The following is a 22,035-nucleotide window of genomic DNA, read 5'->3' as shown; positions in this document are numbered from 1 at the left end:
TCCTGCCTCAGCTTCCAGAGTAGTTGGTACTACAGGCGCCTGCCACCACGCCCGGCTAATGTTTTTGTATTTTTGGTAGAGACGGGGTTTCACCATGTTAGTCAGGATGGTCTCCATCTCTTGACCTCATGATCCACCTGCCTTGGCCTTCCAAAGTACTGGGATTACTGGTGTGAGCCACTGCACCTGACCGTTTGTTTTTTTTTTTTTTTTTGAGGCAGAGTTTTGCCCTTGTTGTCAAGGCGGGAGTGCAGTGGCATGATCTCGGCTCACTGCAACCTCTGCCTCCTGGGTTCAAGCAATTCTCCTGCCTCAGCCTCCCGGGTAACTGGGATTACAGGCATGCACTACCACGCTCAGCTAATTTTGTATTTTTAGTAGCGATGCGGTTTCTCCTTGTTGGTCAGGCTGGTCTCAAACTCCTGACCTCAGGTTATCCACCCACCTCGGCATCCCAAAGTGCTGGGATTACAGGCGTGAGCCACTGTGCCCGGCTTTATGATCTTAAGATAGTCTCTTATCCTTTTTGTTCTATAGTTTCTATGTGTACATTATAAAAAGAAATAACCCAAGACAGACCTCATGGTATGTCAAAAAAGTATAGGTTTTGAAGACTAATCAGGGTAGGTAACCCTTGGGATGTGACTTCTCTGAACTGATCATCAGTTTCTGTATTTCTAAACTGGAGGTTACAATAGCAACTCAAAGGACTGTTGTAAGAATCAACATATGATATTCTTAAGTCTAAATTATTATCAATATGACTACTAAAATAATGCAGGGTCATTCAAAAATAAAAGTTAAGTGGTCCATGGTGCTATAATACATACACACCTGCATACCAAAGAAAATGGGGTTTTACGAGATGTGTGATACAGCAAAAATTTAATGCCATTTTATTTTATTTTTTTATTTTATTTTATTTTTTTTTTTGAGACGGAGTCTCGCTCTGCCGCCCAGGCTGGAGTGCAGTGGCCGGATCTCAGCTCACTGCAAGCTCCGCCTCCTGGGTTCACGCCATTCTCCTGCCTCAGCCTCCCGAGTAGCTGGGATTACAGGCGCCCGCCACCTCGCCGGCTAGTTTTTTGTATTTTTTAGTAGAGACGGGGTTTCACCGTGTCAGCCAGGATGGTCTCGATCTCCTGACCTCGTGATCCGCCCGTCTCGGCCTCCCAAAGTGCTGGGATTACAGGCTTGAGCCACTGCGCCCGGCTTAATGCCATTTTAAGCTCAGTGATGTTTAGTAAACCTGAGAGTAGTATGCCACTCTATACTGCCTTAGTATTGAGTATTGTGTTCAGCTCTGGATACCATATTTTAAGAGATATATTGGTAAACAGGTATAACCAGAATGGTAAAAGTTTGAAAATGTGTCCTATGTGGTAGCAGAAGGAACAAAAATATTTCATTTGGAAATAAAGCAATGGTAAGTCCCTCAAATTAGTTTAAAATCTTTAAAGGGCTACCAAGTAAAAGAAAAATTGGTCTGATTCACAATATCAGAAAACAAAACTATGACTACTAGGTATATGTTACTGGGTGAAGCTGTTTGATTAAGTGGAAGCAAGTAATTTTTTGTGTGTTTTTGAGATGGAGTCTGGCTCTGTCATCCAGGCTGGAGTGCAGTGGCACGACCTCGGCTCACTGCAACCTCCGCCTCCCAGGTTCAAGTGATTCTCCTGCGTCAGCCCCTCGAGTAGCTAGGATTATAGGCATGTGCCAACATGCCTGGCTAATTTTTGTATTTTTAGTGGAGACGGAGGTTTACTATGTTGGCCAGGCAGGTCTCAAACTCCTGAGCTCATGTGATCCACCTACCTCGGCCTCCCAGAGTGCTGCAATTACAGGCGTGACCCACCGCATCCGGCCGCAAGCAAGCAATTTCTAACAAAGTCACCCACAAATGAAATTGCTGACTTGTCAGTTAAGCTGAATATCAAAAGCTGTCTTTTGATATTCAGGCAGAGGCTGATGCCCATGTACCATGTATTCTACAGAGATAATTCTTTTTTTTTTTTTTTTTTTTTGAGATGGAGTCTCGCTCTGTTGCCCAGGCTGGAGTGCAGTGGCCGGATCTCAGCTCACTGCAAGCTCCGCCTCCCGGGTTCACGCCATTCTCCTGCCTCAGCCTCCCGAGCAGCTGGGACTACAGGCGCCCGCCACCTCGCCCGGCTAGTTTTTTTTTTTTTTTTTTGTATTTTTTTAGTAGAGATGGGGTTTCACTGGGTTAGCCAGGATGGTCTCGATCTCCTGACCTCGTGATCCGCCCGCCTCGGCCTCCCAAAGTGCTGGGATTACAGGCTTGAGCCACCGCACCGGACTAGAGATAATTCTTTTTTTTTTTTTTTTTTTTTTTTTTTTTTTGGAGACGGAGTCTCGCTCTGTCACCCGGGCTGGAGTGCAGTGGCCGGATCTCAGCTCACTGCAAGCTCCGCCTCCCGGGTTCACGCCATTCTCCTGCCTCAGCCTCCCGAGTAGCTGGGACTACAGGCACCCGCCACCTCGCCCGGCTAGTTTTTTGTATTTTTTTAGTAGAGACGGGGTTTCACCATGTTAGCCAGGATGGTCTTGATCTCCTGACCTCGTGATCCGCCCGTCTCGGCCTCCCAAAGTGCTGGGATTACAGGCTTGAGCCACTGCGCCCGGCCCGAGATAATTCTTATAATGAATGGGATGTTTTATTTTATAACTCTAAGATAATTTAGCATTCTATTTATGTGTATATTTTATATTTTTATGTATATTTACGGATTTACAGTTTACATTTATATATTGATATAATATATAAAATAAATCATTTATAGGTTTATTTGTAATATATAAATTATATATTTCTGTATCTCTCTTACTTTTTTCTTTTTATTTTTTTAATTTTTTTTTTTTTTGGAGACGGAGTCTTGCTCTGTTGCCCAGGCTGGAGTGCTTTGGAGTCTGGGTGTGGTGGGTCACACCTGTAATTCCAGTACACAGGGAGGCTAAGGCAGGAGGATGGCTTGAGGCCAGGAGTTTTGAGACCAGCCTGGCCAACATAGTGAGACCCTATCTCTTAATTTTTTTTTTTTTTTTTTTTTTTTTTAATTAGTCATGCATTGTGGCACATATCTGTACTCCCAGCTACTCAGGTCGGCTAAGGCAAGAAGTTTACTTAAGCTCAGAAGGTTGAAGCTGCAGTGAGCCACTACACTCCTGCCTGGGTGATAGAGCAAGACCCTATGTCTTAAAAAAAAAAAAAAAAAAGAAAGAAAAAAAAGAATACTTTGGAAATGATGCAATTGTGAACTTGTCTAATCTTCACAACATAAGGAAGAAAGAATATTGGCTTTGATGTTAGGCACACCTGAGTTTGAATTTCAGTTTTATTACCTACCAGCTCTGTGTGACCCAAAGCAAGTTATGACCTCTGTGAGCTTAATTTTTTTTTGTCTGTAGAAAGGGGTACTAATACCTGATTAGCAGGGCTATTGTGAGAACTAAATGAAAAACATGCACAATATATGAATACCTAATTCAATGCCTGGCACATAGTACTTTCTCAACAAAAAGTTAGATCCCCTTGTCTCCCTCATGGCTTAAAAGTAATTGATTTAACCAAGAAATCTGTAGGCTTCTAGGTGAAAAGGAAACAGTAAAATTATGTCCAGGTAATTATTCTGCAAGAAAAGCAATAGGAAGCAGAGCAGCCTTCTTGTAAGAAATTTTATTTTGTAAACATTACTATAGAGAGAAAAATCACATTAATTATGATTAAAAGAAAAACAAACACGAAATCAGACTTTAAGCTGTAAAATGTTAGGATGCTAAATGCAGGATGAGGGGGAATCTAATATTTAAGAATATACTTTTTCCTGGAGATCTATTGTACATCATGATGACTACAGTTAATAATGTATTATATACTTGAAAATTGATGAGTAGATCCTAAATGTTCTCACTACAGTAAAATAGTATGTGAGCTGATGAATATATTAATTTGCTTGATTTTATTAGTTTATGGTATATATGCATCTTAAAACCTATAGATATACACAATTTTAATTTGTCTATTATCCCCTAATAAAGCTGGAAGAAATAAGTAAATTCTCATATTTTCCATCAAATAACAAAGAATATACTTTTAACTTCTAAAATTAAGTATAGAAAGTAGTGTAAAATACTGCATAAAACTGCCTTTGCCTTAACCACTAGGTGGCAGAAATGACAATTACATTTGTTTATTTCATAAAACTTCAGGTGACCGTGTTTTAGAATTACAATGAATTGATGTTTCTCAAATATATATGTTGTTTTATGATTAAACATATAGCTTAAAGTATTAAATATTGATTAATTTTGCTCTCATTTTTCAGTGCTAATGAAGGCACGGGACATTTTAAGGTATTTTACTTTTTTTTTTCATTCATTTCACAAGAGGACTCTGTAGCACACAAATTCGAGTCACATTAGCAACCAAATGGAGATTGTATAAAGTTATTTAAATATGAAGTACATTTAATAATATTTTATAGATTTATGAATAAAAGTTATTAAGTAGGAATTTGTTCATTCAGAACAGTAGTCTAAGGAAAATTAAGTGAATACTTTTTAAAACTAAATCCAAATGCTATGTTAATTTAGTGATAAAAAATGTCTCAAAACATTTTTTGCGTAATTGGCATTTTGAGTTAAATGTGAGCTTAAAATTTTATTTGCATGTAACATTTTTTGCTCAAGTTATCTTGCCCTACTTGTTACTTCAATTATTCACAGAAGTTTTAGAGGTAAGAATGAACTCCTTTGTAACATATTTAAGTTCAGAGTTGATTTAAAGATTCCAAAATCACAGGTACCATTGTATACAGTGTTACTAATATAATGCGAGTCATCAGGAAAAGGTAACTTTTAAAAAAGGGGGTAAATCAGACCTTATAGTTACTTGGGAGGTAAATATACAAGGAATAGTTGACTTTGATCTGTTCAGATTTTCAGTGACTTTGTCGAGCCTGTACTGAAAATTAGGTGAATTATACCTAGTTGGATATACTGTACTGTTTTATGAACACACTAGCTCAGAGACATGAATTAAAGCATAGGAATTGATAGGTAATTCTCTGGATGAAGCATATTATACATGTGTCTCAGAGACTGATGTGATAGAGGGAATGCAGTTTTAAGTCCCCACAATTTTTTTTTTTTTTTTAATATGGAGTCTTCCTCTGTCGCCCAGGCTGGAGTGCAGTGGCGCAATCTCGGCTCACTGCAACTTCCGCCTTCTGGGTTCAAGTGATTCTTGAACCCAGCCTCAGCCTCCTGAGTAGCTGGGATTATAGGCATGAACCACCACACCTGGCTAATTTTGTATTTTTAGTAGAGACGGTGTTTCACCATGTTGGCCAGGCTATTCTCAAACTCCTGACCTCTGGTGACCCACCCACCTGTGCCTCCCAAAGTGCTGAGATTACAGGTGTGAGCCACTACATCCGAACATAAATCCCCGTGATTTTTGATAGCATTGAACCTCTTCTAAGTTGCAAAACATCAAACTGGTGGTGTTTAGCTTTAGGAAATTCTCGTAGCCATGTGGTGGGTGGGATAGTGGCAGATAGGTTTTTGTATGGTTTAAGCACAGGGATATATGCTACCAGTGTTCCCTGAAGATGTCTGTCTAATAACTTGCAGTAGTCAGTCCAACAGAATTTTAAAACCTCATGAAGAAAGAACTAGAGAATGAATTGAAATATTAGGCCAGGTTCATTGGCTCACATCTGTAATCCCAGTACTTTGGGAGGCCAGTGTAGGAGGATTGCTTGGAGCCAGGAGTTTGAGACCAATCTGGGCAACATAGGAATACCCTGTCTCTATAAAAAATAAAAACGTCAGCTCTGCATGATGGCATGGGCCTATAGTTCCAGCTACTCAGGAAGCTAAGGTGGCAGGATCACGTGAACCTAGGAGATTGAGGCTGCAGTGAGCTGTGATTGTGTCACTGCACTCTAGCCTAGGTGACAGAGTAAGACTGCCTTAAAAAAAAGAGGAGATAAAGTATTAGTCTACTGCTTCCTCAAAAACACATGTGCAACCCAGAATATATAGCTGTGATTCTCACACATGAAAAAACATGATAGCAATACCACCTTGAAGGGTTCTTGCCAAAACATATAGGAAGGTGATTATGCTTCTAGATTTAATTACTAATTTACAAGAAATACAGGGGACAAAGAGATGTATTAGGCTGGGCGCGGTGGCTCACGCCTGTAATCCCAGCACTTTGGGAGGCCGAGGTGGGCGGATCATGAGGTCAGGAGATCGAGACCATCCTGGCTAACACGGTGAAACCCTCAAAAAAAATTAGCCAGGCGTGGTGGCGGGCGCCTGTAGTCTCAGCTACTCTGGAGGTGGAGGCAGGAGAATGGCGTGAACCTGGGAGGCAGAGCTTGCAGTGAGCCGAGATTGTGCCACTGCACTCCAGCCTGGGCGACACAGCGAGACTCCGTCTCAAAAAAAAAAAAAAAAAGAGGCCGGGCGCGGTGGCTCAAGCCTGTAATCCCAGCACTTTGGGAGGCCGAGACGGGCGGATCACGAGGTCAGGAGATCGAGACCATCCTGGCTAACACGGTGAAACCCCGTCTCTACTAAAAAAAATACAAAAAAAAAAAAAAACTAGCCGGGCGAGGTGGCGGGCGCCTGTAGTCCCAGCTACTCGGGAGGCTGAGGCAGGAGAATGGCGTAAACCCGGGAGGCGGAGCTTGCAGTGAGCCGAGATCGCGCCACTGCACTCCAGCCTGGGTGACAGAGCCAGACTCCGTCTCAAAAAAAAAAAAAAAAAAAAAAAAAAGAGAGAGATACATTAAATGAACTGTAGGAATATAATAAGCCAGATCAAGATAGTGGAAAACTACATGACAACCAATTCTGTTTCTTCAGCAAATAAATTAAAAAGGAAAGAGATGAAGAATAAACCTACATGTGAAACCTATTGATAAAAGTAACTCAAGGGACATATAAGTTAATTACATTGTATACACATTATTTGGATTTGATTTGAAAAATATAATTTTTTTTTTTTTTTTGAGACAGAGTCCCGCTCTGTGCCCCAGGCTGGAGTGCAGTGGCACAATCTCGGCTCACTGCAAGCTCCGCCTCCTGGGTTCATGCCATTCTCCTGCCTCAGCCTCCCAAGTAGCTGGGACTACAGGTGCCCGCCACCGCGCCCGGCTAATTTTTTGTATTTTTAATAGAGACGGGGTTTCACCGTGGTCTCGATCTCCTGACCTTGTGATCCGCCCGCCTCGGCCTCCCAAAGTGCTGGGATTACAGGCGTGAGCCACCGCGCCCGGCCGAAAAATATAATTTTTTAAATAATAACCCCAAATTGGGCTGGGGACATTGGGTCATGCCTGTAATCCTAGTGCTTTGGGAGCCCAAGGCGAGTGGATTGCTTGAGGTCAGGAGTACGAGACTAGCCTGGCCAACGTGCCACAACCCTATCTCTACTAAAAATACAAAAATTAGCCAGGCCCAGCTACTTGGGAGGCTGAGGCAAGAGAATCACTTGAACCGGGAGAGTGGAAAACTCGGCAAAGTGAGCTGAGATCATGTCACTTCACTCCAGCCTGGGCAAAAGAGTGAAACTCCATCTCAAAAAACATTATAATAACCCCAAATTGAAAACAGTGTATATAACTTATTCGCTGATGAATGGATAAACAAAATGTTCTATTTCCATATAATAGAGTATTATTTGACAGTAAAAAGGAACGAAGTGCTGATACATGGTCTGACATGGGTAAACATTGAAAACATGATGCTAAGGAAAAGAAGCCAGTCACAAAAGGCCATCCATATATTATATGATTTCATTTATCTGAAATGTGCAGAACAAGAAAATCCACAGGAGCAGAAAACAGATTAGTGGTTGACAGAGACTTGGGGAAGAGGCTGAATGGGGAGTGACTGCCAAGAGGTACAGGTTTCTTTCTTTTTTTTTTTTTTTTTTTGTAGACGGAGTCTTGCTCTGTCAACCACTCGGGTGAAATGGCACGATCTGGGCTCACTGCAACCTCTGCCTCCTGGGTTCAAGCAATTCTCCTGCCTCGGCCTCCCAAGTAGCTGAGATTACAGGTGTGCCCCACCACACCCAGCTAATTTTTTGTATTTTTAGTAGAAACGGAGTTTCACCATGTTACCCAGGCTGGTCTCGAACTCCTGACCTCAGGTAATCCACCCGCCTCAGTCTCCCAAAGTGCTGGGATTTACAGGCGTGAGCCATCTTGCCCAGCCAGGCTTCTTTTTAGGGTAATGAAAATATTCTGAAATTACATAGCAGTGATGGTTGCAAAATTTTGTAGATGTACTAAAATCCGTTTAATTGTACACTTTTAAAGGGTAAATTTAATGGTATGTGAATTTACATCTCAATAAAGCTGTTGATTTTTTTTAAATACGTAAGCCAAGATTCAGTAGAAACTTTGAATAGAAGCATTGTTTGTAATTTGCTTGGTGCAAACATTTTGGGGATATAAAAATGTATCTGGTTGAAACAATATATGCTTGGCCAGGTGTGGTGGCTAACACCTGTAATCCCAGCACTTTAGGAGACCACAACAGGAGAATCACTTGAAGTTAGGAGTTGAGACCAGCCTGGGCAACATGGGGAAACCCTGTCTCCACTGAAAATACAAAAATTAGCCTGGTATAGTGATGCATGCCTGTAATCCCAGGTACTCAGGAGGCTGTGGCAGGAAAATTGCTTGAACCCTGGAGGCAGAGGCTGCGGTGAGCTGAGATTGCGCCACTGCACTCCAGCCTGGGCAATAGAGCAAAACTTCATCTCAAAACAAACAAACAAAAAAAAAAAAGGCCGGGCACGGTGGCTCACACCTGTAATCCCAGCACTTTGGGAGGCTGAGGCAGGCGGATCACGAGGCCAGGAGATAGAGACCATCCTGACTAACATGATGAAACCCCGTCTCTACTATATTAGCCGGGCATGGTGGCAGGCGCCTGTAGTCCCAGCTACTTGGGAGGCTGAGGCAGGAGAATTGCGTGAACTCAGGAGGCAGTTTGCAGTGAGCCAAGATCGCGCCACTGCACTCCAGCCTGGGTGACAGAGCGAGACTCTGTCTCAACAACAAACAACAAAAAAACTGACTGGGCACGGTGGCTCGCACCTATAATCCCAGCACTTTGGGAGGCCGAGGTGGGCGGATCACCTGAGGTCAGGAGTTTGAAACCAGCCTGCCCAACGTGGTGAAACCCTGTCTCTACTGAAAATACAAAAATTAGTGTGGTGGCTCGCGCCTATAATCCCAGCCACTTGGGAGGCTGTGGCAGGAGAATCGCTTGAACCCGGGAGGCAGAGGTAGCAGTGAGTCAAGACCCCGTGATTCCACTCCAGCCTGGGCAACAAGAGGGAAACTCCATCTCAAAAACATATATATGTATATGCTTATGTTAGAATTTTTGTTTGAGCCCATCACTGGTTACATTTTTTTCATGAAAATTTTGTTTTAGTTTTCTCTTTTAGTAATGACAGCCCTATAAAACAATAAAATCATTTTCTACTGGGTTTAAGAAATTGGGGCCGGGTGCGGTGGCTCATGCCTGTAATCCCAGCACTTTGGGAGGCCAAGGCAGGTGGATCACCTGAGGTCAGGAGTTTGAGACCAGCCTGACCAATATGATTAAACCCCATCTCTACTAAAAATATAAAATTAGCCAGACGTGGTGGCAGGTGCCTGTAGTCCCAGCTACTTGGGAGGCTGAGATAGGAGAATCACTTGAACCCAAGAGGCAGAGGTTGCAGTGAGCCGAGATTGCACCACTGCACTCCAGCCTGAGTGACAGTGAGACTCCGTCTCAAAAGCTAAAACCTGTCAGGTGCAGTGGCTCACGCCTGTATTCCCAGCACTTTGGGAGGCCGAGGTGGGCGGATCATGAGGTCAGGAGATCGAGACCATCCTGGCTAACATGGTGAAACCCCGTTTCTAAAAATACAAAAATTAGTGTGATGGCACACGCATGTCGTCCCAGCTACTTGGGAGGCTGAGGCAGGAGAATCGCTTGAACCTGGAAGGCAGAGGTTGCAGTGAGCCACGATCGCGCCACTGCACTCCGGCCTGGGTGACAGAGCAAGACTCCATCTCAAAAACAGAAAACAAAGTTAAAATCCTTTACATGAAGAGCAAAATGATACAAATAATCTTAGAGACAAATGGCTTACAACACTAACAACTCTTCAGTGCTTACTATGTGACAGGTATTTTTATTAGTTATTTACATACATTAACTTATTTTCATAATAATTGTATGAAGCAGGTGCTATTTTTATCTATTTTACAAATAGAGACGCAGACAAGTTCAGGAACTTGCCCAAAGACTCACTATTAGAAAATGGCAGAACCAGGCCGGGCGCGGTGGCTCACGCTTGTAATCCCAGCACTTTGGGAGGCCGAGGCGGGCGGATCACAAGGTCAGGAGATTGAGACCACGGTGAAACCCCGTCTCTACTAAAAATACAAAAAATTAGCCGGGCGCGGTGGTGGGCGCCTGTAGTCCCAGCTACTCAGAACCAGGAAGTTTGAGCCCAGGTAGTCTGTGCCTGGAGTGCCTACGCTCAACACCTATTCTATATGCTGTACTGTGGTAATAATGGGCAGACCATTTATCAGTTGCTCAAGTATAACAAGCAAGCCCAAGACACCTAGAAAAATAAAATACCTATCTAATATATACTCTATGAGTTTTAGTCAGGAAAGTTCTTAAGAACAAACTACTCTACAGATAGGAAAGCTGAGTGCTGTAACATGGAACAAATATGTGCCTTGGTTCCCTGGGTAGCCATTCTAGGCTCCCAGTCTGTAAGTCCTAGAAAAACACTTTGTACTTTTCCTGAAAGGGACTGTTTAGTTCTGATTACTTCAGCTTTTCATTTGCATGAGGTCGTAGCATCCTTAGTTGTCTCAGAGAGATGGGAGCTAGGTAGGCATTAATTTTTATTTTCAAACTCTGTCATCTACTTATCACTTCCTACACCTCAAACTGTTGTGTCCCACATTCCAGCCACATATGTCTAGATAGTGATCTTTTTATTTTTCACTCAAAATAAAAAGTGAAATAAATAAATACATTTTTATTTATTTAATTTAATAGATTAAATTAAATTAAATTAAGTTAATGGCCGGGCCTGGTGGCTCACACCTGTAATCCCAGCACTTTGGGAGGCCAAGGCGGGCGGATCACAAGGTCAGGAGATTGAGACCATCCTGGCTAACAGTGAAACCCCGTCTCTACTAAAAAATAAAAAAAAATTAGCTGGACGTGGTGGCGCACGCCTGTAGTCCCAGCTACTCGGGAGACAGGCAGGAGAATGGTGTGAACCTGGGAGGCGGAGCTAGCAGTGAGCTGAGATTGCACCACTGCACTCCAGCCTGGGCGACATAGCGAGACTCCGTCTCAAAAAAGAAAAAAAAAAAGGAAAAAGAAATCCCTTTATTATGAAACTTTTTTAACTTACACAAAAGTAGGCAGAATAGTATAATGAACTCCCCATGTACACACCACTCCAATAATTGTAAATTCATGTTAAGTATCTGTTTATGGCAACATAATAATGATACTACAGATAATCCCTTGATGAAATATTCATACACTATTTAAATTTCCTACATTATCCCATGAAAATAGTTTGATAGTTTTTCAATCAGGATTCAGTAAGGTCCATACATTGTAATTGGTTAATGTGTTTGTCATTTACACCTCTTAATGTTTTTTAGTCTCGCCATTCCTTCTCCATCTTGTTTTTTCTTCCTCGCAGTTTTTTGTTTTTGTTTTTGTTTGTTTTTTGGTTTTTTTTTTTTTTTAGACGGAGTTCTGCTCTTGTTGCCTAGACTGAAGTACAATGGCACGATCTTGGCTCACCACAACCTCTGCCTCCCAGGTTCAAGTGATTCTCCTGCCTCAGCTGGGATTATAGGCATGCATCACCATGCCTGGCTAATTTTGTATTTTTAGTAGAGACAGGGTTTCTCCATGTTGGTCAGGCTGGTCTGGAACTCCTGACCTTGGGTGATCCACCCTCCTCGGTCTCCCAAAGTGCTGAGATTACAGGCGTGAGCCACCTCACCTAGCCCCTTGTAGTTTTTATGTTGAAGAAACAAAGTTGTTTTATTTATTTAATTATATATTTATTTTGAAATGGAGTCTCGCTCTGTCGCCCAGGCTGGAGTGCAGTGGTGTGATTTCGGCTCACTGCAACCTCCACCTCCCAAGTTCAAATGATTTTCCTGCCTCAGCCTCCTGAATAGCTGGGATTACAGGTGCATGCCACCACACCCGGCTAATTTTTTTTGCATTTTTTTGGTAGAGATGGGGTTTCACCATGGTGGCCAGGCTGGTCTCGAACTCCTAACCTCAAATGATCTGCCTGCCTCTGCCTCCCAAAGTGCTGGGATTGCAGGCGTGAGCCACCATGCCCAGCCTCGAAGTTGTTTTAGACATTTGGTATTGGGTGTTTTCTCTGTCTTTGAAGTGTAAGTTCAGTACTTGAAATGAATGAATAAATTTTACTCTGAGTTTTGTTTTTTCAATGAAACATTAAAATAAACCAAGCCTATTTAGAAAAATTGTTGACATACTTTTCAGAAAGGGAAAGCTAAGCAGAATTTCCATTTTTCTTCTCTGATATGTATACTAACTTGCTTCATAGTAAGTCTTTTCAAGAGTCTATTGCATCATCTTTGCTGTAAAATTTTCTTTAATGTTTACACATTACATATATATACATACATCTCACGCATGTACAGGTATATTTAACCTAAAAATAGTTTTATCTATCTATTTTTGTAGCCATTGGAAAAGAAGTTTGTTCGAGTTTCAGGAGAAGCAACTATTGGACATGTAGAAAAATTCCTCAGAAGAAAAATGGGTCTTGATCCAGCTTGTCAGGTACAGTACTTATATGTAAAAGAATAGGTAAAGTTGTGAGATTACCTTTAGCACACTGAAGAAATAACTCGCTAGGATTTCATGCAATTATTTTTGTTTTGTGATGTTGTAGACATTGTTAATGCTAACTGAATATCGATACATAGTGATTCACACCTCCAGCTCTAATCACATTTGATTTACTGTCCATTTCTTTTTTTTTTTTTTTTTTTTTTTTTGAGACAGTCTGTTTCTGTTGCCCAGGCTGAAGTACATTGACACAATCATGGCTCACTGCAACGTTGAGGTTTTCCTGGGCTTGGTTGGTCCTGCCTCCTGTCTCAACCTCCTGAGTAGTTAGGACTAGAGGCACATGCCACCATGCCCATCTTATTTTTTTTTTTTTTTAAGAGTTGTGGTCTTGCTATGTTGTCCAGGCTGGTCTCAAACTGCGAGCCTCAAGTAATCCTCCTGCCTCAGCTTCCCAAAGCACTAGGATTATAGGAGTTAGCCACTGTGCCAGGCTAGTATCCATTTCCTACTGCCACTGATGGCAATCTATTAGTATCAGAGAAAAGCTGAAGATAGGAGAAATATTAGAGTCTTCAGTTCCAACTCTTTCCATTTTGGTAGTAGAGAAAAATATTGCTTATCATCCACTTTTCTTCATAGGACATCCTTGCATTTATTAGTTGTTCAAGTATAACAAGCAAGCTCGACCAGGCACAGTGGCTCACGCCTGTAATCCCAGCACTTTGGGAGGCTGAGGTGGGCAGATCACGAGGTCAGGAGATCCAGCCTGACTAACATGGCGAAACCCCGTCTCTACTAAAAATACAAAAATTAGCCAGATGTGCTGGCATGCACCTGTAATCCCAGCTACTCAGGAGGCTGAGGCAGGAGAATCACTTGAACCTGGGAGACAGAGGTTGCAGTGAGCCAAGATTGAGCTACCGCACTCCAGCCTGGGCGACAGAGCAAGACTCCATCTCAAAACCAAACAAAACAAAAAAACAAGCAAAGCTCAGGACACCTAAGAGAAGTGAAATATATTTATCTAATAGGGACCTATTAGTTTTTTGTTTTGTTTTGTTTTGTTTTGTTTTGTTTTGTTTTTAGGCGGAGTCTTCACTCTGTCGCCCAGGCTGGAGTGCAGTGGCACCATCTCGGCTCACTGCAAGCTCCGCCTCCCGGGTTCGCGCCATTCTCCTGCCTCAGCCTCCCGAGTAGCTGGGACTACAGGCGCCTGTTTTGTTTTGTTTTGAGATGGAGTTCCACTCTGTCGCCTAGGCTGGAGTGCAGTGGCATGATCTCGTCTCACTGCAACCTCCGCTCCCCGGGTTCAAGCGATTGTCCTGCCTCAGCCTTCCTGAGTAGCTGGGATTACAGGCAGGTGCCATCATGCCCAGCTAATTTAGTATTTTTAGTAGAGATGGGGTTTCTCCATGTTGGTCTGGCTGGTCTCAAACTTCTGACCTCAGGTGATCCTCCTACCTCAGCCTCCCAAAGTGCTGGGATTATAGGCATGAGCCACCGTGCCCGGCTGACCCTATTAGTTTTTTTTATGGATTAAAAGAGATCTCCTGTTCTAGCTATGTAATATTTTTCTTTTTTTTTTGAGGCGGAGTCTCACTCCATTGCCCAGGCTGAAGTGCAGTGGGGCGGTCCCAGCTCACTGCAACTTCCGCCTCCCGGGTTCAAGTGATTCTCCTGCCTCAGGCTCCCAAGTAGCTGGGATTACAGGCCTGTGCCACCACACCCGGCTAATTTTTGTGTTTTTAGTAGAGACGGGGTTTCACCATGTTGTTGGTCAGGCTGGTCTCAATCTCCTGACCTCGTGGTCTGCCTGCCTTGGCCTCCCAAAGTGCTGGTATTACAGGCGTGAGCCACCGCACCTGGCTGTAATATTTTCTTGTTGTACGATGGAAGCTTCAAACTTCATATATCATTGAACATAAAAGTAAAATATACTCGTAGTTCTAGTTATGTGGTCCAGTTAGTAAAAATGCACATTTATTTAGCTTTGCTTTTTCATTAGTCAAATTTAAAAAGCATTTTTGTTATTCTCCATCATGTGTAAAGTCTTATAGAATAATTTTTATCTGAAATGCTGTGTATTGTGGCTAGGCACGATGGCTCACTTGTATAATCCCAGCACTTTGGGAGGCCAAGGCAGGTGGATCATTTGAGGTCAGGAGTTTGAGACCAGCCTGGCCAACATGGTGAAACCCTGTCTCTATTAAAAAATGAAAAATAGCTTGGCATGGTGGCACACGCCTGTAATCCCAGCTACTCGGGAGGCTGAGGCTGGAGAATTGCTTGAACCTGGGAGACGGAGGTTGCAGTGAGCCTAGATCATGCCATTGCACTTCAACCTGGGCAACAGAGTGATAATCTGTCTCAAAAAAATAGTAAAATAAAATAAAATAATAAAATACTCTATTATTAGTTAAATTAATAGATATGTTAAAACAGTGACTGGCCAGGTGCAGTGGCTCATGCCTTTAAATCCCAGCACTTTGGGAGGTCGAGGCAGGCAGATCACCTGAGGTAAGGAGTTCAAGACCAGCCTGGCCAACGTGGTGAAACCCTGTCTCTACCAAAAATACAAAAATTAGCCAGGTATAGTGGTGCACACCTGTAGTCCTGGCTACTTAGGAGGCTGAGGCAGGAGAATCACTTGAACCCGGGAGGTGGAGGTTGCAGTGAGTCAAGACCATGCCACTACACCCCTACCTGGGCGACAAGAGGGAGACTCTATATCAAAAAAGAAAAGGGCCAGACGCAGTGGCTCACACCTGTAATCCTAACACTTTGGGAGGCCAAGGCAGGTGGATCACCTGAGGTCAGGAGTTCAAGACCAGCCCGACCAACATGGTAAACTCCATCTCTACTAAAATATAAAATTAGCTGGGCACGGTGGCACATGCCTGTAATCCCAGCTACTCGGGAGGCTGAGGCAGGAGAATCGCTTGAACCCGGGAGGCAGAGGTTGCTATGAGCCGAGATGGCACCACTGCACTCTAGCCTGGGCAACAACAGCGAAACTCCAACTAAGAAAAAAAAAAGTGACTGAAAGTTTGCTAGTGTTTTTAGTACCAGTATTTACTAGTAGTTAAATATATACTAAATCCAATAAAATATGACTTCTCTAACTGAGCTTAACATATCCTGGTTATATCTCATGGCAGCTGAAAACTAGAAATGACTTATTTTTTACCTTGTAGCCACAGCACACTTGAGGTTATTCTTAGGTTTTGGTTAGAAATAAAACTGGTTAGTGACTCCTGGATTAAGAATTGTGAGTGATCACATAACAGCCTATTATTTCTAAAAGCAGAAGTCAGAAGACTTGCCCTTATTATAGAATAAGAAGTGACATCCTCCTGGGTGTATGGATTATTCTGTGGCTATATAAGTATTTGTGTGTGTGTTTTGTGGTTTTTTGTTTGTTTGTTTTTTTGGTGGCAAGGATAATATACTGTGTTGCTCAGGCTGGACTTCTGTGTGTGTGATACAGAGTCTTGCTCTGTCACCCATGCTGGAGTGCAATGGCACAATCTTGACTCATTGCAGTCTCTACCTCCTGGGTTCTAGCAATTCTTCTGCCTCAGCCTCCCAGGTAGCTGGGATTAGAGGTGCACACCACCATGCCCGGCTAAATTTTTTGTGTTTTTTAGTAGAGATGGGGTTTCATCATTTTGCCCAGGCTGGTCTCAAACTCCTGGCCTCAAATGATCCTCCTACCTCAGCCTCCCAAACTACTGGGATTACAGGCATGAGCCACTGTGCCCAGCCTGTTTTTTTAATTGACAGAAACAATATATATTGGGTTGGGCGTGGTGGTTTACGCCTGTAATCCCAGCACTTTGGGAGGCCAAAGTGGGTGGATAGCTTGAGCCCAGGAGTTCGAGACCAGCCTGGGCAACATAGCGAAACCCCAGCTCTACAAAAACCAAAATTAGCCAGGTGCGGTGGCACACACCTGTAATCCTAGTAGTCCTAGCTCCTAGGGAGGCTGAGGTGGGAGGATCATTTGAGCCTGGGAGGTCGAGGCTGCAGTGATCCACGATTGCTCTGCTGCACTGAGCCTGGGTGACAGCAATACACTGTCTCAAAAAAATAAAAATAGAAATAAGTGAAGGCCAGGCAAGGTGGCTCACACCTGTAATCCCAGCACTTTCAGAGGCCAAGGTGAGTGGATCACCTGAGGTTAGAAGTCCAAGACTAGCCTGGCCAGCGTGGTGAAACCCTGTCCCTAGTAAATACAAAAATTAGCCAGGCGTGGTGGCACATACCTATAGTCCCAGCTACTTGGGAGGCTGAGGTGGGAGGAGCCCTTGAACCCAGGAAGCAGAGGTTGCAGTGAGCTGAGACCACACCACTGCACTACAGCCTAGGTGAGAAAGTGAGACTCTGTCTCAAAAAAAAGAGAAATAAAGAAATCATACCTATTTATTGTATACAACATGATGTTTTGAAATATGTATACATTGTGGGATGGCAAATTTGAGCTAATTAACATACCATTACCCCACATTTTTTGTGGTGAAAACACCTGAAATCTCTATTCAGCAGTTACAATATATTGTTGTTATTATTATTATTATTTGTTTGTTTGTTTTTGAGATGGACTCTTACTCTGTCGCCCAGGCTAGAGTGCAGTGGCACGATCTCGGCTCACTGCAAGCTCTGCCTCCCAGGTTCACGCCGTTCTCCTGCCTCAGCCTCCTGAGTAGCTGGGACTACAGACACCCGTCATCACGCCCAGCTAATTTTTTGTATTTTTAGTAGAAACGGGGTTTCACTGTGTTAGCCAGGATGGTCTCGATCTCCTGACCTCATAGTCCGCCCACCTCGGCCTCCCAAAGTGCTGGGATTACAGGCGTGAGCTACCACGCCCAGCCTATAATATATTATTAAGTATAGTCACCATGTTTTACAGTATATCTCTTCTAAGTTGATTTTGTTACCTAAAAATGTGGATTTCTTCTTTGCTTACGTCATAGAATTTAAGGCTTTTAGCATTTTGAAATAAAATGATACAAAGGCTCATACCTGTAATCCCAGCTGCTCTGTAGGCTGAGGTAGGAGGATCACCTAAGCTTGGGGGGTCAAGGTGGCAGTGCATGATGAGACCCTGTCTCAAAAAAAAAATGATATAAAATTTGTTTCAACCTTTAATTTTCTTTTTCAGCTCTTGGCTCTCTAAATAAATATTATACCACTCAGCTACTGTATAGCTGGTAATGTTCATAAATTATTATTTAACCAAAATGTTAAAATAGAATTATCAAATACACAGACCCATTAATTGGGGACTAAAATTGTTGAGGCCTAAATTTAAGATAGAGTAAGTAATTAAGAGTTACTTCTAATATGAACAAAACGTGGAGCTGGTTTACTAGTCATCAGACTACAATTCTTGGTGTCCTGTAGTCCCTTGAGCCTGCTATGCTGCCTTTCTTAAACCAGTTAGTTGCAGGTGGGAAATGTGTGCATGGTTTACAGATACGTGACCTTCATTTGTGGTTATTTACTAACAGGAATGAGTAATTCCCACAGGTCTGTTAAACTTTAAAGTTATTTGTGGCAGATCAGATTTTAAAAACAAGACAACAGGTCATGTGTTCTTTTTTGTTGTTGTTGAGACGTTTCGCCGTTTTTGCCCAGGGTGGAGTGCAATGGCGTGATGATCTCGGCTCACCACAACCTCCGCCTCCTGGGTTAAAGCGATTCTCCTGCCTCAGCCTCCCAAGTAGCTGGGATTACAGGCATGTGCCACCATGCCTGGCTAATTTTTTAGTTTTTTTAGTAGAGACAGGGTTTCTCCATGTTGGCCAGGCTGGTCTCGAACACCCAGCCTCAGGCGATCTGCCCACCTCGGCCTCCTAAAGTGCTGCGATTACAAGCGTGAGCCACCGCGCCCGGCCATCATGTGTGTGTGTGGTTTTTTTTTGAGGCAAGAGTCTCGCTGTGTCGCCCAGGCCGGAGTGCAGTGGTGCAATCTCAGCTCACTGCAAGCTCCGCCTCCTGGGTTCACGCCATTCTCCTGCCTCAGCCTCCCGAGTAGCTGGGACTGCAGGCGCCCACCACCATGCCTGGCTAATTTTTTTTTTGTATTTTTAGTAGAGATGGGGTTTCATCATGTTAGCCAGGATGGTCTCGATCTCCTGACCTTGTGATCCGCCTGCCTCGGCCTCCCAAAGTGCTGGGATTACAGGCGTGAGCCACCGTGCCCAGCCCATCATGTGTTCTTAAGAAAGATTTAAGTTCATTTAAAATTTAGAGATCAATAATTATCCAAATATGTTTCTGTCTCAGAGACTCCAGTGTCTCAGGGTTACTGTGGTTGATTTAGTGATATTTACTTGTTGATGTCTTATTGTATTTTGCTTTATATGTAATTAGTATTGTTTTATATTGCTTTGTACATTGTTTGATATTCAGACCTTATTTTGCTTTTATGAAATGAAATTTAGAACATAACCTCACATTGATCACTAAAAATTCTTCTATAAGATGTGATATTTGATTTTGTTAATCCTGCCATAACTAATTCCATCTTAAAAGTTAGGTTGGTCAGGCATGGTGGCTCACACCTGTAATCCCAGCATTTTGGGAGGCTGAGGCAGGCAGATCATGAGGTCAAGAGATCAAGACCGGCTGGGCGCGGTGGCTCAAGCCTGTAATCCCAGCACTTTGGGAGGCCGAGGCGGGTGGATCACGAGGTCAGGAGATCGAGACTATCCTGGCTAACATGGTGAAACCCTGTCTCTACTAAAAATACAAAAAACTAGCAGGGCGTGGTGGCGGGCGCCTGTAGTCCCAGCTACTTGGGAGGCTGAGGCAGGAGAATGGCGTGAACCCGGGAGGCAGAGCTTGCAGTGAGCCAAGATCACGCCACTGCACTCCAGCCTGGGAGACACAGCGAGACTCCGTCTCAAAAAAAAAAAAAAAAAAAAAAGAGATCAAGATCATCCTGGCCAACATGGTGAAACCCCGTGTCTACTAAAAATACAAAAATTAGGTGGGCATAGTGGTACACACCTGTAGTCCCAGCTACTCAGGATGATGAGGCAGGAGAATCACATGAATCCGGCAGGCGGAGGTTGCAGTGAGCCATGATCGCACCACTACACTCAAGCCTGGTGACAGAGCAAGACTCCATCTCAAACAAAAAGAAAAAGTTACGTTATTTATTATTATTACTTATTGGGTGTATGATATTAAGCCTTCTATTAAATTTAGTTTCCAAAATTTTTTTAAGGACTAATATATGATGTTTCCTTACCATTTATTATATATTGTTACTAAATTGACTGTCTATGTATTTGACCTGAGGAATACAAAGATGAGACAAAATTCATGCCATCAGGGGACTCAGAGTTTTGTAGGAAAGATATATAAGTAAACAACTAACTGACAATAGGATGTAATGAATGCAACAGTAGAGATAACACAAAAGTGAATGATTTAACTCAGGAATGGGATTGAAGAACAGATAGGAATTTGCCAGACACACAGAAAAAAAGAACTTAATAGCGAAGAAAAGAGTATGTATGACCGGGTCCGGTGGTTCATGCTTGTAATCCCAGCACTTTGGGAGGCCGAGGCAGGCGCATCACAAGGTCAAGAGATCAAGACCATCCTGGCCAACATGGTGAAACCCTGTCTCTACTAAAAATACAAAAAAAAATTAGCTGGGCATGGTGGTACGCCTATAGTCCCAGCTACTTGGGAGGCTGAGGCAGGAGAATCGCTTGAACCCAGGAGGCGGAGGTTGCAGTGAGCTGAGATCCCGCCACTGCATTCCAGCCTGGGTGACAGAGTGAGACTCCATCTCAAAAAAAAAAAAAAGAAAGAAAGAAAAGAGTATGTGTGATCAAAGGAATGAGCCAGTGTGGCTTATCAAAGCACATTGATTGAAAAATCTTAACTTGGAAGCTCTAGCATGATCTTGCTTTTAAAAAGATACAGACTTTTTCTCCTTTTAATAAGACTACTTTCATGGTCTGATTTCTTCTCTGAGATTCAAAAATATTTTTGTTGTCTCTTCTTCATACTACAGAGGGTAAGATATTATGCACAAAAAGTTAACGTATCAGCCTTGAGGCTGCTGTCGTTAGAAGGACCTGCTTACAAAGCTGGCCTTTGGCTGTCTGGGAACTAGGCCTGCAAAAAGTTTCCTACACTAATATGAAAAGTTTCCTAAGTGCAATTTGGTAGTTGTTAGACAACGAGTGCCAACTAAACCAACTTTATTTTTCTTTTTTCTTTTTTTTTTTCCAGACGGAGTCTCGCTCTGTTGCCCAGGCTGGAGTGCAGTGGCACCATCTTGGCTCACTGCAGCCTCTGCCTCCTGGGTTCAAGCCATTCTCTGCCTCAGCCTCCCGAGTAGCTGGGATTACAGGCGACTGCCACCATGCCTAGCTAATTTTTTTGTATTTTTAGTAGAGACGGGGTTTTAGTGTCTTGGCCAGGCTGGTCTTTAACTGCTGGCCTTGTGATCTGCCTGCCTCGGCCTCCCAAAGTGCTGGGATTACAGGTGTGAGCCACTGCGCCCGGACTTTTTTTTCCTTTTTTTTTTTTTTTTTTTTTTTGAAATGGAGTCTCTCTCTGTTACCCAGGCTGTAATGCAGTGGCACAATCTCGGCTCACTACAACTTCTGGCTCCTAGGTTCAAGTGATCCTCCTGCCTCAGTCTCCTGAGTAGCTGGGATTACAGGTGTCCGCCACCATGCCCGGCTAATTTTTGTCTTTTTTGTAGAGATGGGGTTTTGCCACGTTAGCCAGGCTGGTCTCGAACTCCTGACCTCAGGTGATCTGCCCTCCTCGGCCTGCCAAAGTGCTGGGATTATAGGCGTGAGCCACCGCACCCAGCTGATCCCATTTTATTTTATTTTATTTTATTATTATTATTTTTTTTTGAGACGGAGTCTCGCTCTGCCGCCCAGGCTGGAGTACAGTGGCCGGATCTCAGCTCACTGCAAGCTCCGCCTCCTGGGTTCATGCCATTCTCCTGCCTCAGCCTCCCGAGCAGCTGGGACTACAGGCGCCCGCCACCTCGCCCGGCTTATTTTTTTGTATTTTTAGTAGAGACAGGGTTTCACCGTGTTAGCCAGGATGGTCTCG

General features: G+C 43.3%; 1 protein-coding gene across 2 annotated transcripts in view; it reads left to right on the top strand.

Annotated features, from left to right (window-relative positions):
- PCGF6 (polycomb group ring finger 6) overlaps positions 1 to 22,035 on the top strand; it is a 52,782-nt gene that overhangs the window by 12,997 nt on the left and 17,750 nt on the right. For both annotated transcript variants that reach the window (XM_050804189.1, XM_050804188.1), the window contains 2 exons: positions 4,347 to 4,374; positions 12,823 to 12,921. In XM_050804189.1, coding sequence (XP_050660146.1) covers positions 4,347 to 4,374; positions 12,823 to 12,921 — 127 coding nt within the window. The remainder of the gene's footprint in view (positions 1 to 4,346; positions 4,375 to 12,822; positions 12,922 to 22,035) is intronic.

This window comes from Macaca thibetana, chromosome 9 (genome assembly GCF_024542745.1).
Source record: "Macaca thibetana thibetana isolate TM-01 chromosome 9, ASM2454274v1, whole genome shotgun sequence".
In the NCBI taxonomy this organism is placed as follows: domain Eukaryota; kingdom Metazoa; phylum Chordata; class Mammalia; order Primates; family Cercopithecidae; genus Macaca; species Macaca thibetana.
This window is presented reverse-complemented; position numbering and strand designations above follow the sequence as displayed.